This window comes from Cinclus cinclus, chromosome 9, assembly GCF_963662255.1.
Source record: "Cinclus cinclus chromosome 9, bCinCin1.1, whole genome shotgun sequence".
NCBI lineage: Eukaryota > Metazoa > Chordata > Aves > Passeriformes > Cinclidae > Cinclus > Cinclus cinclus.
Genome location: NC_085054.1, coordinates 23,584,518 through 23,604,327, shown reverse-complemented (window position 1 = coordinate 23,604,327; position 19,810 = coordinate 23,584,518). Strand labels below are relative to the sequence as shown.

At 41.1% G+C, this 19,810-nt stretch overlaps 1 protein-coding gene across 1 annotated transcript in view; it reads right to left on the bottom strand.

Annotated features, from left to right (window-relative positions):
* Nucleotides 1–19,810, bottom strand: part of THSD7B (thrombospondin type 1 domain containing 7B) — a 241,494-nt gene that overhangs the window by 73,330 nt on the left and 148,354 nt on the right. Inside the window, exons 13-14 of the mRNA XM_062498438.1 lie at nucleotides 17,697–17,960; nucleotides 2,295–2,473 (exon numbers count right to left, since the gene is read on the bottom strand). Coding sequence (XP_062354422.1) covers nucleotides 2,295–2,473; nucleotides 17,697–17,960 — 443 coding nt within the window. The remainder of the gene's footprint in view (nucleotides 1–2,294; nucleotides 2,474–17,696; nucleotides 17,961–19,810) is intronic.

The following is a 19,810-nucleotide window of genomic DNA, read 5'->3' as shown; positions in this document are numbered from 1 at the left end:
AATTCATTATTTGTTCTAAGTTATCGAGAATCTTATCAAATGCATAAACCACAACAGAGTAGCCACTGAAAAGTGAAACTCAGCACAATGGTGCTATATTGCTTTACTGCTATATAGTTTTCCCCTATCTGATACCAAACAAAAGCCAGTATTTACTGCAGATATTTAATCCAGATTATACAAAATAATTGGGATGTCACATTTTTTATATAATGAATCTGTAGAGCTTTGCTCGAGGATTTAAAAGCTTCCCAGACCAGAGGGAACAGCAGCAGACAATCTGCCTGACAGGGGATTAATGATATGTGTCCAGCTTAGCTAAGCAGCAGTGCCATCAGCTAATTTACTTTACCATCTGGGTAGGCAACTTGTGCATCCTGCAACGTGCCCAGGGACCTCAGTGTGTTAAATCTGGGCTGGAAGCCTAAGCCCAGTGGGTGCAGAGCAAAATTCTTTCTGAAGCTCACAAAGTATTGACAAGCATTCAGGAGGTCAATTAACAGAATAAGAGGCAAAACATGGGCATGTCTAATTGTACATATATACAAACTCTTCTTATTAGCACAACGATTTCTTCTTACCTTAAAACCTCTGAAACATACAGAATTAGACTCAATCCTTTAAAACTGAATCAGAAGAAGATAAACCATTTTTGTGTCAGACCAGTTATAAACAGCTTCTGTTTTGTCCTAAAAAAAAAACTCACAAGGAACAAAAGCTCCAAAAGGCAACCATCCAAAAAATACCTTGAAAAACAAGAAGCTACAAACCTAAAGAAACAGACCTGAACACAATTCCATGTTATTTCTACTACAGCCTGCAACAGAAAGCCTCTAATGAATTCAGTGGGTTTTGGATCACAAGGTGTGCTCCTGGTAAAGAGGCAAAAAGCATCAACCACGTTTATATTAATACTAGCCATGGCACTTTGCAAGAACTGTGCACCAATAAACTGTACAAAGACATAACTTCCAGGCTTGAACAATTCCTTTCCTTTAATATTCTCTGAAAGGCTTTTGAAACTGGCAACTCTAATGTGTGTGGGAATAGGCAACACATGATAGCAATAAGTTTGCTATTAATGGAAGGAGTCTGCTGTGTCTATGGCTAACAAACCCCAGTATCTTTTCATTACAAAGGAGCTTATTGTTACCTTATCACTTACTGTGGGATTTCACTTTGCCTCTCTGGTGATCTGTCTGATCTATTAAGTAAAGCACTGAGCTATGGACAACATACACTTTATAGCAGTTTTATATTTCTGCAGTTCCTGCTGCTTCTGTTAGCCTACTTCCGATGAATTTCAAATAGAAATAAGGATAAAGAAGAAGGAAAAAGAAAATCCAAGGAGTATTTACCAAGTTTCTCTCAGGAAAATAAAATTAACTGTGAGGAAAATGAGGCAAGTTCATAATCAGGAGCTGGCAGGGGTGCTGCATTCCAGGACATGACCACTGCAGCAATAGTTGTGCAGAAAAACAACTGAGCCCACCAGTATAAAAAAACCAAATCCAAATAAATCTTTGTATGAGACCACTGAAGTACTTCTACACGTCACATATTTTATACATATACATATTCATATTATTCATAACATATATATGAAGTTCCTTCAGCATGACTGTTTCTGTCCTATTAATTAATTTTCATGGCTGAATCTGAAATAGAGGGCAGATAAAACTAAACAGTACTTCATCAGTGTTAATGAGTGCTGAGAATTAATCAGTGAATGTAGGAAATCACTGTGCATTTTGCATAAATGCATGCAGCATAAAGTAGCATTTAAATAGATGTTGATCTTCCTTTAAAAGTAGCAATTTAAAGATTTGCCTCTGATGGGATACTTCAATATTGAATATACAGAGATTAATGTTCAAGAGAACCTGTGCTGTGTTGATGGGAAATATTGCTAAAAATAGCAATTTTTATTTAACTAATGTTTCTACAGCAACCACAGTCTCAGAAAGAATTAAAAAGTTTTAAAATATCCATGACATCTGAGTTCTCTGATGTCTACACTCTGCCCAGGTGGGATTAATAATTATTATAATTCCTGTGCTCTGGGAGATAACAATTTCTCATACAAGAAATATGGTGTTTCAGGTCAGATTTTGCTGATACATGAGCACCTCTCCCTCAGTCCTCAAGAAGGTCAAGGATTGCCTACAAAACATGACCCAAGGTGTGGTCCCAGAGATAACTCCTATCCTAAATTTCTTCACCAGAACAGTAACTTTGGATCCCACTTAGAACACAGCACAGAGGTTTCTGTTGGCTACCAGAACATCGCTCACCTGATTCTTGAGGTCCAGCTTGGGGCAAGGACGACCTCCATTGTAGGGCTTCTCCTTGAGCCACTTGGATCGGACTCTCACCCCTGGTCCACAGGAAGAGCTGCAAGGAGACCAACTGGACCAATCGCTTAATTTGCAATCAAACGGGCAAGGGATCGTGCAAGGCTCTTCAATGTAACCTAAACCAAAAATTTAAGACAGGTTTTAATCACAAACGACGAACTCCCATTCCCTGATGTAACCTGTGCAACCAAAACAAGAACTTCTTAAGGAGAACTCCTTTAGCAGACTGGCAACACTATCCAACGTGAGGTTATGGCATCATTTGTGAAGAACAGCAGCAACTAAAATTAATTTCTATGTGGTTCAATCCAATGAAGGCAGTGATAAAATGGAACGATGACAAAACTACCTGTTGTGAAGCTGGTGCTCACCAATATGTGGTAATTACCTTCCTTATTAGACCGTGGCCATGACAGATTCTGGAGAATTAAGTGTACAGACCTGTTGTGTACTCATTCTGCATTATACTGGCCATCTCCAGAGCTGGCACAGGCAGGAGACAGACACAGGCTCTCTTCCCACCAGAAAGAACCACAGGATGGTAGAGGCAACAGAGCTCTTCTCTTGGCAGCTCCCAGCAGGTGTGTGAAGGACCTGCCTGCCAGCTGGAGCAGCATGGGAGTTCTTGGGAGAAGCAGATGAAACCTGCTTCCCACATCTAGCAAGTTCTCTTTAAAACTCTTTCCAAAGTTACTAGAATATAGAGTATAATAGAGTATAACTCTATTCTGGGTTTCAAAAATGGCATTTTAAAGCTTTACTTTTACCTTAAGATGGTTTGACATGAAAGTCCTCATGAGATCATAATCTCTTAAAATCACAACACTAGGAATCTGCAGGAGACCAGCACCTTGTAAACTAAAACCCAACAGGCTCCTCCAAAAAGGCACAACCCCATAGCTGTTTTAGGAGCTGGCATATGGGAAGAGAGATTTTGCAGAGCCCAGCAGTGGCCGTGGAGCTCTTGCATAACAGCAGTGGAGGGTGGCCAAACCCTGGGGGTCTCCTGGGAATTAGTGTCACCAGTCCTGGCTGGCAGTGTGGAACAATTCCTGCACCTTCCTGCTTACCATGCTACATTCATTCTCCCCCGATTCCTATTATCTGCTTGTCATGTCTGTATGTATTATTTTAATTTAAACAAAAAAGAGATTTCATGTTAGATCACGAAAGCCAGTAGCTGCTCAGATCAGCCTTTATTAGAGGCAGCTTCATCCCTCTGACAGCTCTGGCAATGATGGTTATGGAAAAAACTGAACTTCATCCCCACCGCTGTTCTGATATTTCTCATTTTTATGCCCTGTATTTCTGTTTGGTTTCCATCATGCGAACACTCCCTCTTGATTCCTCACCAACAGAATACTAAATTAACTCCTTTCGTGACTCTTTTAGGAAGGGTTTCCCCCAACTACCTAAGGTGACAGTTACTGCAGCATGGAGAGGAAAAAACACCCAAACAACAAAACTCAACCCAGAAGCAGCTGCTGTCCAAAACCCCCGGACAACAGCCCCAGACAACCATGAAACACCAAAGCTGAGGCAAGGAGATTATTCTGGTTCAGAGCTGGATTTACTGGCTGAACCATGCCCAAGCCTGCTGTTCCCTCCAAACCAGAACTGTGTAACAGCCTGGGCATCAACCCACAGCAGCAATTCACTGCCTCCCTCCTGCTCTTCATGCTGAAGTCAGTATCAAGAAAGGTTTCAGGCTTATTTAGGCATCCATCTGCTGGAAAATATCTTCCTTCTAGAGGTACAAGAAATACTTATGCTGCTTTTGTAAACAGTGCCTTAAAAAACTGGCAGCAGCAACAGCTCCTTCAGCTCAGGGCTGCTCTATTTCTCCTCTCCTGATTCCCTGTGATGGTGCTGCTCCCCATTTCTTTACAGCAGCCACCCTGCAGCCTGACAGCTGCAATCATTTCCCTACCTAACTCACACAGTAACTCTTCCCCAGCGCTGCAGACCTGTGCCCACACAGCATGCTCTGGCTGTCTTTGCTGCCTCTCATCTCTGTCTGTTGTGCTGCCTCTTCATTTGCAGCTCCAAAGCCACTGGAATTGTATATCTTAATTATTTCTGACTGAGTCCATTCCAGTGATACTGCAATGTTTGAGACATTTTAACTTCGTATGCTTTCTATGCTCACCTCAGTGAGATGACACCCATGCACACACATATACAAATATTTCTAAAACAGACTTACTTTTTTCCCCCAAATAAAGCTCCCAAATATCTTAGTGATACTCTATTCCATCTGCTTAGGTTGCCACTCAAAGCAATTCATAATACATTATGATAAGTAAAAGAAATTTTCTCATGATAGATTTATGAGAAGCATTTCTTAGGCAGCTCTCCAAAGAGTTCTCTTCTACCACTGTATGAAATATCATCTTTCCTTGGGCTGTGTGACAGCCTGGGTAATTAACTCTCAACAGAAACAAAGAAAGTGCCTTGTTTCAAAGTAGGATTAGTCAGAGGGGTTATCAACTTATCAGAGAAGGCAAAATGGGCTAAGTCTTTAGGCAGCTCAAGATCTACATCTATAATAAAAAGAAATATAAGAAAAAAAAAAGAAGTAGACTACAATAAAAAAAAGGAAGATGAAGGAAAAGTTATAATAAACAATCTGTCTTGCATACAAGAAAGAAGATTTTACAATGAATGTGGTAGAATACTGACACAGGTTGCCCAGAGAAGCTGTGGATGCCCCAATCCTGGAATGTTCAAGGCTAGGTTGGATGTGGCTTAGAGCAAGCTGGTCTAGCTCATTGGAATCACACAATGACCTCTAAAAGCTCCCTTCCAACACAGACTGTTCTGTGAAGACTGCAGAATCTATTGTATTCCATCCCCAGGAAGTACTGTGAGTTGTCCCTCAGTGAACCACTGAATTTCCAAAGACGTCCCATTGCTAAGAGGCTGCTCATCCCTTTTTGAGTTTCCTCCCCCATATTTTTAAATTACTTTAAATATAATCAAATACTGGCCAGCTAAAGACCACTACACTTCCATATTGTCCAGAGGAAGCCGATTCTCCATACTGAACAATGCTACAGAATCGAGGTGGGAACACAACTCTGCTTCAAGCTCTTCTCACATAATGCCATTACTCTTCTATCAACCACTTAAGGTTAATCCTACACTAAGGTACTTATTCACAGAGCAAATATTTCATTCAACCAAAATTTTCTTTCAGAAATGTTCCAGTGATGTACCCTCTCTGCTCTGACAGAGAATACCTTTATGGCTATCTTTTTATGATGAGTAGTAACATTGTACTCAGCTCATCCATTGTCTGTGAGACCAGAATTTTTATTTTTTTTTTTTTTCTGGAGGAGCCAAGCAATAACTTGCTGTTATCAGGGGACTAAAAAGACCCACAATAATCCTAGTTTTGGCATGCCTAGAAAACTTGTAGCTTTGGCATGATGCACAATACTAAACAAACAAAAATCCCCAAGGGCAAAATGCTATTAAACAATCCATTAATAAAGCAATCTACATTCAAGCTACCATACAGAGAAATATTCTTACCAGAATAGAATGTGAATAAAGTAAATATAATTTCTGAGCTACTGTTGCTTAGCGTGGGAGACCAACTCAAGACTAAGTTTACACAGCTGGTTTCATCAGTGTCATCCTTAAATTTCTCTCATCCTTCACATCCCCCTATTTTCTCCCCTCTGCAAAACCTGGTCCCAAATAATTGTTGTGTTTCCAAAACCTTCCACAGAAAGAGATTACTACTTCCCACCCATGTTCATACTGCTTTCCATGTGTTCTTAGATTATTTCTTGACACTTCCTTTAACCTCCTTTATTACTATTATTATTCCTTAAAATCTCAACCACTGTTAAAATAAAGTTCATTTAATTCAGACAGAGCAGATGAGAGTCTCTGTCCTACCTGGGCCAACAGCAGACTCCTGAACACCACAGTGCTGGAGCTGCACACACAGATGTCACAGGAGGTAGTGACAAGAACACCAGGTTATTTAAGTGGGCACTTTGAAACATGCTACTGGGAATTGGCAGGAAAAATTGATCTGGATGACCAAATAAGCCTTTTCTACATTTAAGTGCTATTGTTTTTCTACTGAGACACTGTCAGTGTATTGAGATGAATAAATGCATTTACCTAGGCTGCACAGCTCATTTTACTATGATTTATTCGTTAAGAACAGCGTGCTTGCTGCTCCACAAGCCACAGATGGAGTCTCTAAAATGTCTCTAACAAACAAAGCACCCACAGGTGACACAGGATGCCCTGGGAAGGCTCAGACACACAGTGTAGCAACCCTGACTCAGCACAGCTCTCCTGTGCAGCCCAGACACAAAGCAACAGCATGTGGAAAAAGTGAGGACCACGGTCTGGTGGCTGTCATGGAATCACAGAAGGTTTGGGTTGGAAGGGACCTCAAAGCTCATCTTGTTCCAACCCCCTGCCATGGGCAGGGACACCTTCTACTACCCCCGGTTGCTCCAAGCCCTGTCCAAGGTGGCCTTGGACACTTCCAGGGAAATGGGGCAGCCACAGCTTCTCTGGGCAACCTGTGCCAGCATCAGAGAGGCACAAATACACTGTGCAAAATCTATAATATTCCCATTTTTGCTGTGCCACCCAGCAGAGCCAAGGCAAGAGGAAGCAGCTGGGTGATGGGCTAGGGGGTGTCAGTGATGGGGTTGTGCTGGGAGAAGGACATCAGCAGGTTTACAAGCAAACATCAGGGATGCTTCCACCTGACTGTTCCAAAAGATAAATTTGCCGTGGGTGCAAGGTCTGCACACAGCGTTAAACAACAGTGCCAGCAGCATTCCAAGAGGATGGCTTAAAAGTGATGCAAAAATAAACACTTCTCCAGCAGCTTTGGAAACAGATGCACCTCTAATTGAATTGGCTCTAGACTCATTTGTATCCTCTCTAACATATTTCATGGTTTCAATTAACAAACTTCTAGCAGTTCTACCCTTGTTAGTAAACCTTGAGGTGCTTCATAAAACTCAAGGTCATTACTGTGAGAGGGACAATTCTGTGCATCACCACAGCTGCCACTGGTAATAACACTGCTAATTTCCCTTGGAGTCTGTGGGACAGGAGAGATCACCCTTTAACAAACTAGGGAGCAGCAGAGTGGACAGTGACACAGGAGAAATGTTTCTAATTACACAGATCAAAGGTAGAGGGGAAAAAAAAAACTGATTCATTTTGCAATTAACATTTACATTCACTTTACTGACTGTGAAATATCACAAAATCACACCAGTAAATCCAAGCAGTGCTAAAAATCTAATAGCTATAAGGGACACCTGGTGGACCAGAGCATTTGGTGGGCCAAATTCTGCTCAGCTGAAGCTTTGGAATCTCCTGCAAGGTAAACCTCTTGCTAAACCTCAGGTGAAAACTCAGCATGGAGTACAGATTGCAGCCAAGAAACTTAACTCCACCAGCTGATCATAGTTCTGTGGCTGAGGCTTTCCCAGTATGCCAAGAATAAGGCAGCTACGGACAACATGGCACAACCAAAAGCTCCAGAAGCCTGTGAGCTGCAAGAGGAGCACCTCGTCCCAAATAATCCCGGTTCAAAATCAAAATCTTGCTTCAAGGGAGAAAATTATTAACTGAAGGGAACTAAGCATAGTAAGTCTGGGAGACTTAAGTTGCTAAAAACTTGAGTTGCAGCCGAAAAGGATTTAATCTTGCCACAGAACAAATGTTTAATCTTCTTTTTTTTATAGTACACAAGGATTTGAGAGATTTTACGCATTATTAGTTTGCTGAGAAATTTAGGAGATAATCTAATTTACATTCAGTAAATGCACAGCCAACAAAACCAGCAAAAATAACTTCCATATCAAATATTTTGCAAGGCTCAAATAATGGACCCTTAGCTAATTTATTCCCACTTGCTCAACAAAAGATGCACACACTCACGTTATCTCGTAACAGACGGATTAGAGATTCTAAATAGACCAGAGAGGACTTGTAAAAAAGGCTGGTAAGTTTAACTCAACATTATTGTTATTGAAATTCATCCAAAGGTTGGTTTTATTGCTCAATTTCACAGTCTCTATAAATCCCGAGGAGGCAGTTGGGTTGATGCTGACTTTGCATTATGATTTCTAATTTCTTTTGATTCTGCATTACGATTTTCTTCCTTAAAGAACTTGCAAGCATATGCTTGGCGTTAGATACAAGCCCTGGTATTTGATATATTTAATCTTTTAACTCAATAAGGAAATCTCCATTAATTAGCACTTTCCCTGTAACAGATTGCAGAACAAGCTGAGAACTCTTCCGGAGAAGGAGTCTCGTCTGCTGCCTTCTGAGTGCAAGTAAATAAAGCAAATAAATAGGACTTCACAGCATACATTCATCTCACAGGGAACATGTGATGCAGGAGGGCAGAAATCCACTGCTCAAGTCTGTCCAGGCTCCAAAACCAACTGTGAGAATGATGCTCCCTTTTCCCAGGGCTGCTCTCCCATGGTGAAGGGCTGGCCTGGCTGCTTGGGAGACCTGACATCTTAACAAAGTCCTTACTCAAATAAAAAACCATCCACTGGGATCAATAGCAGTTAGGGGAGTAGCTCAGCTGTGTTTTTCTGTATACTTTGCTCATCACTCTGCCACTGGGAAAACCACCTGTTTTCTTCAAATAAAACTGAATAGCTTTTTTTTCTTTTTTTTTTTTTCTTAGCAGTGTTGGAATACTCTATATACCCAGAAAAAAACTCAGCCCACTGTATTTTATTATGGATTGTTTATCATATACATTTTTGAGGCTACTCAGTTCATAGTATGAGCATGTTTATAAAACAAATGTGAGACTGTGTTTATATTCTACTATTATATTTATACAAGAAAACAAGACATTTTTAAAGCCCGAACACAATTAAACTGTCCAGACAATCAAATTCCCTTTTCTCCTACACCTGACTTCTCTCAGAGGGCCTGATGGCACAGCAGCTCTGAAAATAGATGTGCAGAGTTGTCTGAAGATCAATACAAACTTGGGCAATTTGGACCAGGCAGGAAGCATCTTCCAGAGCCAAGGGTCCATTCCTGGGAGAAAGCTGCCACCAAATGTCACTGGAAGTATCTACCCCCCCTCAGTAAATTATAGATGTCCTGAAGGTCAGTGGTTTCAGGCTCTGCTGGAGCACACTAACAAACTCAATTTCAGACTTTGGGGCCCTCTATGGAGAGCATCTTTCTGCCAGTTTCTGAAGCCATGACATTGGGCACTGTCAACACAATATGCCACCTCACTTCTGATGCCAAGCTGTGACCCCAAGACACAGACAAGCCTCATTTAGACAATTTGCCTTGGCCAACAACGTTATGGCTTTCATTTGACAGAATGGGGCACGCTGATGTATCTCCCTGTATCCTGATAATTAGCATGTATTCTGCATTACAATATTGCTTTTATTTCAGACAAAACAAACCAGCAGATGACTCTGCAGAAGACAGGAACACTAATTAGATCAGTGTGCAATTAATATTATCAAGAGGGCTCACAGCAGCATGAGAAAAAATTGTTTTTCTTTAAATGTACATTCCTAGTTCTTTAATTTACAAACTCAAGGGGTTTTTCCAGTGTAAGAGCCTCTGTTCAGGAGCAGGTCCACAGGCACTGGAAAGGAAGGGGAAGGTTGTGAGCCAGCTGTGACCTCCACAGCTCTCTCTCCAGTGTCACAGGAGGTGAATGACACAGTGACCCCTAAATCAATACATTTAAATCAATATTCTGCCTCAACTCCTTCTCCCATCGACACTAAATGAGAAGCCCAACTGCACACTTGAATTATACAGGTGCTGCTTTAAGGATGCCACTAACCATTACCAGCACCAGGAAGATCCATGAGTGCTTTCCCAAAATCCAGGTAGCTGCTGCCAGGTCCCATCTGCTTGCATAAGGAGTTTCACTGCACCTATTAGAGGTCACCTTGCTACAGAAGCATCTGACCCTCTTGAATAAAGCTGTACTACAAAAAAACATCTGATGAAAACATGATTTTGAGAAAGGGAACAGTCCTGATTTTCCACAGCTCAAGCACAGGGAGAGCAGCAACTCATTTATATGATGGAAAACCTTGAGAGGGAAACAGGACATTTTTCTGACACTAGCAGGCCCCAGCACAGAGTATTGATGTACTGAATTTCTGATAGACTTTTGTTTCAATTTTGCAGTGTGACTTTGAGCTCTCTGGTTGTGTAGTTCAATCTCCTGTGCTGGAGGACTTCAGTGAATTCAGAAGCAGAAGGCAATGCAATCCTGTAAAATAACACTTTTTAGTGGTCACCCCCCCGAAGTTGCCACATACAAATGAGAGCCAAGATTTCACAGTGGGAATCTCTATCTGAAGTGAGGGATATTTGAAGATTTGCAAACCAGGCTCTCAGTAATTTAATTTACACCATCCTCATTTGCAAACCTTGGAGGACAGAGAGTTATTAAGCATATTTCAGGCCCAGGAACAGACTAAGGCAGGATAAATTCTCTACTACTCATCAGTATCACAGGCATAATCCTTAGAACAGACCAAGCTGAAGTTTTAGTTTAATTTTAATTCAGTTGCTTCTGAAAATCTTCAGCCTGCGTCAGACATTAAACCCTTTAATGCCCATTGAACTCCACTACAATACCTACTCTGTACAACTGCCACAGGGCTCCCAAACAGTGGTAAAGACATGGAATTGTCACTCTCCACTCAAAAACTATTTGTCATCCATTTATTTGCCTGAAAGTCCTACTCATCAGAACTGTACAAGAGGCAGACAGGTTAAAAAGGCTGCAAAAAACCCCACGTAAGACATGAGAGGAGTCCTATTAACTACCACCACATCACTTCCCAGTGCAGCCACACATCTCAGAGGGATCATGAAGCTCTCCATGAGCAGTAGAAGTACAGAGGTCTGAAGACCAGAATATGTAATTCATGAACAGGATTAGGCTAAAAGGGTATTTCTTCATACTTCCAATATAGCATATAAATGGAATGACATGTAGGGAGGGAAAAATGTTAATTCTAAGCCAATCTTTGTATGGTAACATTTATTAGAGCCTTACCTCATAACAGGCTGTATTTGTGACAAATATGTTATTAAGGCCAAAGAGACGGGCCACATATCAAGAAAATTCTCTTTCCACGGCCTGCTGTAGAAATCAGGGCAGGAGATCACCTAATGCATTAACCTGCTATCACAGCTCCCCTAAAGCTCCCATAGACTATTTCTACACTGAAATTTCTACACTAAAAACATTCCTGAGTCCCACGGAAGAGCTTTAATCAATCTGTAAAAAACAAACCAAACCAAACCCCTAACTGAGCCTGATCATAGAAACAAAAGGGATGGACATGAGCAAGGTGGGCAGAGTTGTTCCAGCAAGAGGCAGCTGACAGTGAATGTCAAACATGAGAAAGTCTGTTTGAGGTCAGTAAAAAGCCATTCCTTCATAAAGTCTGGCACTGCCACCTCTTCAAATAGGGTCATTTTATGGAATGCAGCAAAAAGCATAAAAGAAATTTGGGCAAGAAGATAAGCAATAAAGATGTGTATTTAGAACCAAGGAGTAACAACAGACATCACTCTGACTAAATGCAGCACTTACAGAGGATGCTGCTACAAAAACTAAGTCTCTAAATATCCTTTCTTAAGATACATGCTTCCTTTCTGTAAGAAGATAAAGACCTAGAAGAATGTGCATTTCTGTGTACTAATGCCTCAGGGGAATACTTACCTTGGTTTAAATAAGCTTCTTTGATAGCCAGTTTGACCCATTCAGAAATAACTTTTTTGATGGCTGTTTAACTTTGATTCTGTTGCCAGGAAAACACAGAGAACTCAATGTCTGAACAGTTGTCCTGTGATCCAATTTCATTTGATAAATCTTTTAACATCCATAAAGGAAGAACTGTGGCCAAATTTTCTTACAGTGAACAGATTTGGAAAAAAAAAAACCAAAAAACAAACAAACAAACAAACAAAAACTCCCCACAAAAAACAAACAACCAAAAAAAACAAGCAAAAAAAAAAAAACAAGCAAAGGAAAAGACAAGAAATAAATCAACGTTCTTTGAGCACTGTTATGGGAGCAATATGTAAAAATCCTGTAGTCAAACAAGAAATGGAGGCCAGGTCCTCCCCAGGCTCTGTGTCTGTGTCACAGCTCCCTTGGCAGCCACAGCTGTAATTAAAAATTGTGTCACCACGCACCCAAGGAGACATGTAGGAATGCCCAAGAGAGTCCACAGCAGAACCCAGCCAGGATTTCAGAGCTAAATTTAGAATCTATTTAGCTGTGAGAGAGCAGAAAACAGTCAAAGGTGGCAGTGGCTTCAAAGAGTCCTGAAGTGGGGACTCGAGGGCAGGACAGTCCTGTGATCCAGCATTAATTCCCATGCCAGGGAATGGGATAGACAGAAAACAAGGTGAATTTTTAGCTGCAACTTCTTTCTTGAGCAGCCTTTGAAAAGCTTTCCAGTAGTAATACAGCCATTAATAAAATCTAATCATGTAATAAAAAGGCCACAGAGAGAGAGAGACTGTGCTGGTTTAGGCTGGAGTAGAGTTAATTTTCTTCACAGTTTCTGGTACAGGGCTGTGTTTTGGATTTGTGCTGCAGTGTTGATAAAACAGGGATGTCTTTTTTATCTCTGGGAAGTGATTACAGAGAGCCTAGCTAGGTTCTGAAATGAACAGGTTGTACCAAAAACTGAAATTTCAATATAAAATGTCACTCAGACATTAAACTTTGAAATATTTTCAAAAACACAAGGAAACGTCTGCTCAGAAAAGTTTCTATTTCTGAAGATTTTCAAAATCAGGGATTTCTACAATTTCACTCTTCAAAATAAAATTTACTAGATGCACAAAAATGTATACCACAGTAATTACTAAAATTGAAATACTTCCAAAAATAAGCAGGCATCTATTCAATGTTGCATTTTCAAACGTTTTTTTAAATCTTTCCCCTAAAACCACTACTTCATAGAAGCAGCAAGTTTGCTTTCAGACCAGGACAGACCTGACTTATATTCCTTTAACCTATTAGGCTCTGCCTATGGCTTTTTGAGCCATACAAATAAGAATTTGCAGAATATCTATTAAAATCTAGGGATTAAAAGCTACTTGAAAACAGCCCATTTTCTCCTAAAATGGGGGGAGTTAATTCCAGCATTTTCATTTTAGGATGTGTTTGTCCACCAGCAACTGGAGCTCACAGAAGGAGACACTGAACTGCTGAGAGTAAAGAGGTGTTTGAGCATCCCTGCTGTGCCCTTCATAAATTCAGAGATAATTAAAGCTTTTTAAGGTGAGTGCAGGTTGCAGGTAACCACTCTGTGATTTAAAACCTGTATCTATTTGTCTGTCGTGTCTTTTTCTTCCAGGTTCCTGTTGTCGTGAGCACAGCAGAATTTGAATAGGATAAGCACCCTTCATAAATTCCTGCTTTCCATAAATTGCCCATCGGATCAAAAGCAGAACCTCCATGCAAGAGCACAGAAATTTCCAGCCTTTGATTTGGAACAGATGAGGCACCCTATGTTCCTCTAAGATTAAAAAAACCCTGTTGGCATCACACACAAGAAAGAGAAGCAAAGGGACGATGGGAAATCATTCAAAACAAAGGAGATGGAAATTCAAAAATAGTATGAGCAGCTCAGATGACAGATTGGAAAGCGGATGAACTGCAATTAAAAGGACAATTTCATGGCCAAAGAAACTTCACTCGTGCTCCAGACATGAGTTAGAAAATGGAGATACTCTGGACTAGCAGTGAGCTCAACGCAATACAAGCAGTCTTCTGATGGGAAGGAAAATTGAGACAAACTACTAATTACAATTTTGTAATGTAGTTAGAGGTAGTTACCGCTAACCATGATTTCACAGATGCATTTCCAAATTAAAGGAAGAAAAACAAGGGTGAACCAAATCTAGGAGAAAATCACTAGCTCAGCTGGAAAATGCAGATCACTTGTTTCCCAAGCTTATTGAATGGGTGATCAAGGAAAAAGGATACACCACCACAATAAAGCAGTTTATCTCAAAAGCTGGCCAGAAAAAAAAAAGTCTACTTTTTTTCCTGGAGAACAGATTTGGTATAGAATGGAATAAAATTCGGAAAAGCCTGTGATTGGTATTTTTAAGCATGTCATGTCTAATGACCAGGAGCTAAGGAGTTAAGACACAATTGAACAGCAGACACCATGCTTGCTCAGCTCTGGTGGGTCAGGGCAGAGGTCCCTCCCTCCAGCCTAGGCTTTAGGTCCTGACAGAAGAAACTGTAGACCCCAGGCAGGTAGACAGAGCATTTCCAAAAAGGAACAGCTGGAATGCTTCTGTCTTGACTCTTTCTGGACCTTGGGATACTCTGCTTGCAGTAATTACATCAATGGGGAGAAAATACCCATTTCCAATTGGGAAAGTATGCTTAAAGGGTTAATATATTTGTGCATAATAGGCTTAGGAGAGTTAGAGGAAACTCCTAGGAAACACAGATGAAATGGATTGAACTGGATTTTTGGTTAGGTTCCCCTCTTGTCCTCCAAATTGCAAATGCAGAATCACTCAGAAAAGTCAGCATAAGAGCAGGGCCTCAGAACCACAACCCTTCTGAGCAGTTTATTTCTACACCAGACTCAAGTGAACTGTACATTCACTTGACAAGTTGGTTACACTCACATAATAGGTCACACTGACCAAGTGAAATAAACCCTACTCAAGTCTAAGTTCACAAGGTTTCAGTCAGGGAAAATGAAAATCACTGCAGCAAGAAGGCAAAAGCCCAGAATTTGCTCTCCAGAAAAGCTACAAACTGATCAATTCTGTTCTTTATTGTCCTACACCACGTACTCAGGACATTATCAAGCCTGGGACAAATTTACTTGTACTCTTGAGGCACAATTTACATCCCTACATCTCTCTTTCTACATTTTGCAGTTCTTCAAAAGGACTCATCAAAGAATTGAGGTCTAAGTCTTACAACTCGCACTTCTGTTCTGGTTCAAGGGAAAGGAAGGAAAAGCACTCTCCTGCAGAAGGAAAAGAGCAAGAAACACAGAGAAGTCAGAAGACCTGAGAGGTGCAAAAGAGGAACCTGCTTATCCCCACCTCATAAAACAGGAACAATGCCCACATATCACACTGATTGGCATTCAATATATAAGACAATGGATTAATTAGCCATAATCATGGCCAGACAGCAGATGTTAAAAAAGGTCACCTGGTACTAACTGTGAGCAAGACAAACTGAGCTGCTAAAAAAAAACCACTGTGAGAATAATTTCTCAGGGCTTAGCAGTTCTGCATGCTTCTGTAAATTGCTCTTCTCCATTATGGTTAAAAAGCATTCTGCTAATTATTAATTGGATAATGATTTGTTTCTATCACTAATTCAATAAGGTGCTCTGAAGTGCATTTTGAAAGTTCCCAGCTCTCGAGAGCATAAATTTCAGACTTGTCTTTGTGTAACCGTGAAAGGCAGGTCCCAGGTGATGGAAGTGGAGCCTATGGAGCTTCTGCCCATTTTTAGTCACTCTATGCCCAAAGTCACTGACCTGATGTGGCCCCTTTGCCGGGGTAGTGCCACAATAATTTCTGCTCACATAAAAAGCTGAAGACAAGAAAGTGAACAATATTTCCCTGGAGCTACCACTCCCTACTACCTCCCTAAGAGAAGCCAGACCATTAAAAATGCCACGTAAATATCACTGACAGAAAACAGGCTTCAAGGTTATTTAGAAAAGCCCCACGCACAGACAACCTCCCCTTTTTAATAGTGATAAAAACCCTGAGTTTCTCAAAAGAGCATGTCATGCCACAGGCAAACCCACCTCCCAAAACCCAGCAGCTCCTTTTTTGCAGAAGGAAAAGGTAATGTGGGGGAAAGGTATACTGCTCCTCCTTCATGGGCCACAGAGGCATAATCAATTGGTACAAAAGCACATTGTTGAAACACAAACCATGGAAAGCTGCTTTATGAACCTGTGCAGCCAGCTGGAACAGCCATCAACAGCTGCAAGAGGAATTCACTCCAGGATTGAATCACTTCATTAGAGTGGAGGTTTTTTCCTTTTATTACATGTGGCTCAGGCTGCTGATCCCCATCATGAAGACCCTCCAGAGAGCTGATTTCTCTGCTCCCTTATACTCTCAGAAGCATTTGTGGTGCCCAGTATATGACTTAATCTCTTCCTGAGACATAATTTCTTCCCCTCCCATCATACAGATCAGCAGCAGTCTTCCAAACTACTACAATCCTGCTCTATGGTGTCCCAAGACTTTTGACTGTAAGTCAGAGAGCAGCAGTGGTTTGTGGGCAGCCCAGCTAGAGACTTTGCTCCTAAAATAAAGGCTTATGTCTGTGATAAGTGATAGAACAAGGGGCAATGGCTTCAAATGCACAGAGGGCAGGGTTAGATTCGATATTAGGAAGAAATTCTTGTCTGTGAGGGTGGTGAAGCTCTAGCACAAGTTTCCCAAGAAGCTGTAGCTGCCCCGTCCCTGGAAGTGTTAAAAGCCAGGTTGGATGGGGCTTGGAGCAACCTGGCCTAGTGGAAGGGAGCTGAAATGAGATGATATTTAAGATCACTTCCAACTTAAAGTATTCAATGAACTGCATTACATGGAAACTGAGAAAAAAACACCCAAATCCTGGTCTCTCTGATTTTAATTCTGTCCCTTTCTGATATAGGCCACTTGATCATACAAGAAATATAGGCAGACAGCACCCCAGCAAGCAGTGACATGAAAATATACTCTATGAATTTGATCTTAACACTGGCACATAATCACAAGGAGGAGACCACTGGCTGCTGAAGTCATGTGTGCTTGGCATCAGGGACAGCAGGTGACATCACAGGCATTTCATAATTAAATACAATGATCTCTAGAAAATTGCAAATTCCTTCATTGAAAACAACCATGCAATCTCCAAACTTAGTGAAAGGGAATAAAAACTTTTGAACAAGTAAAAGCTTAAGTAGGAGATATCTTCAAACAAATTACTGATTCAAATAAATATACCCCCTCCAAAGCTTATACTTTTATGGGATTTTCAGGGAAATAAAAGAAATGCATCTGGTACCCTGGCAGTGTAACCAACTTTAGCCTTCGTGTGCTTCATTTCCATTGCAGAAATACCAGCAGACCCTTACACTGAGGGAAACTTCAGTATTAAAGAGCAACAAGGAGATACTCACAGAACCATGTTCAACACCCACGGCAAACCTGTGAGAGCTATTCCAGCAAGCACACACCTGAGATAACTCCACAATGAGCCGCGGAGCGCTATCCACACGTGCTGTGGGCCGTTTGGCATCTCCTTACCTGAACTGCTGCAGCGAGATGGCTCCACCAGTCTGCCGGTCCTGTCGTAGCAAGCGATGGCTCGCAACCGCACGCCCTGGCCACACTCCCTGGCCATTCCCTGGGATGGCATTCCCAGCTGCAGCTGGGGTGGACCCCCTCTGATAATGCAGTCAGACCAATTTCCATGGGGCTGGGAGGTGAACGCCTCGCAGGGGCACGGCTCTGTTTCAACTTGAGGATAAACTTCAGTGTCGTGGCATTTGTCTCGCTTTCTGCTTCGCCCTGTTCCAACCACAGAAATCTGCGCGTTAGCTCAACATCTGCTACTCTTGATAACAACACGTCATATTATTTATACTTGCATGAATTCAACACATTAGAACCAAGACGATCTGAATGTTAATATTCAGGGATGTTTCTGAAGCGTCTATTAGTTGCTGCCATTGCTCTGGCGCGCCAGGACAACGTACTTATCTCCAGGGGCAACCAGAGAACTTGGAAGTATTGTTCTGATGGGTAGATCAAGGAGTGAAATACAAAGTCTTACTCTAGGAATGGTCTGCCTAGAAACCACTTTGTAATTTCATATAATATCATTTTCCTCTAATTATCTGATAGAAATAAATTGATTGTTTTGTCTCTATTTGTTCACAATCAATGGTTGCCAGGACAACTTCCAGAGGACCCTACATTAGCTACAACTTCTTTGAGATTTCTTTACAAATTAGTTAAAGATGAGCTGTGCACAAAAACCGTGCTTTGAAGAAAACAGAAAAAGATAATCCTCAGTAAATTATTAGGGCTGGAAAGCCATTTCAATGGCTGTGTTTGCTTTTATGTTTTCCTTTTCTCTGTTCCTTCAACAGGTTTTAAAAGATGGCTCTTTCAGTAGCTTTAGGAAGCAGCAGCAGCAGCATCCAAACAAACCCATAGTACAGCTCTCTGCAACTGCACCCTCCATGCCCTCCATCTGCAGGACTTCAGGGCATGAGAAGGGGTCCCCAGTACAAGAAGAAATAATGCAAAAAAGAGAGTTCAAACTCCCTGCATCCCTACAACTGCTCAAGGGAACAAATGTCTGTACACAGCCTCTAAAGATAAAAATCAATGCTTTTCTTGGCACAGGTCAGCCAGTGTGCTGTAGAACAATCTTGATGCTGGCTGAGCTCAGGAATGTCTTTGCATTTGGCATCTGCACAGGAGGGAGAATTCATCTTCAACAACAAACTGCATCTGTATCCCATACTCAAAACATTCCTTGGGGATCTTGGATGCACTAAAAACACTTCTGCAGGAGGTTTTTAAAGCTTTGATCCCAGATGAAATGTCTTCTCTTCATTGCACACAAATAAGATACTAAAACGAAAAGTTAAGTTATATAACTCAACAACCCCCCTTTCCAGTCTGAAACCAAGAGCCATTTCACCACAGACAAGCTGGGTCTCATCAGTGCCTGTGTCCATACAAATATGTACCTCCAAAGGAAAGGCCTCTGACTGTAGAACCTAAATATCACCATCCTTTAAGCCCCAGCTCTTTCAAAATTGTATTGCCAGAGTTCTGGGGAATGTAGAATTTGCCAGCACGAGGGGTTGCAAAAAAAAAAAAAAAATCAATTAGTGCCAGCATCTTTATAGTTTGGTAGACAAATCTATGTTTACATTGTTTCATATATATTTATGTGGAAATGTAGGTACAACTCCCCACACTTCAAGGAAAGTCTTTTATAATACTTTCACCAGATTGGGAGCTTTCTAATGGCATTTCTAGCTTCTTCTGTTTGAGAAACCATCAGGAGACACAAACTCTGTATGTTCAGTTGTGTGTTCAGCATTGTATTGGCAAACATGGGAATTTGGGATTTGCCCATGTTTTGCCATCATGACACAAAGCACAACAGACTGAGGTAAGGATGCTAATAATCTCACACTTATGTGACTGGTTTTTTTTCAACTTGCCCTGCCATCTGTTTTGTTGGAATCTTTCCCCTAAATGAAGTTGCTATGAAAGCCCTATTTTTAGGGGAAAAGTGACACTGATCCCATACTCTTCACAAAGAAATATTTTTAGAATTAGTGGTAGTGATATTTTTATCAACTTCACAGACTGCTTTAAAAAAATCACTGCTAAAT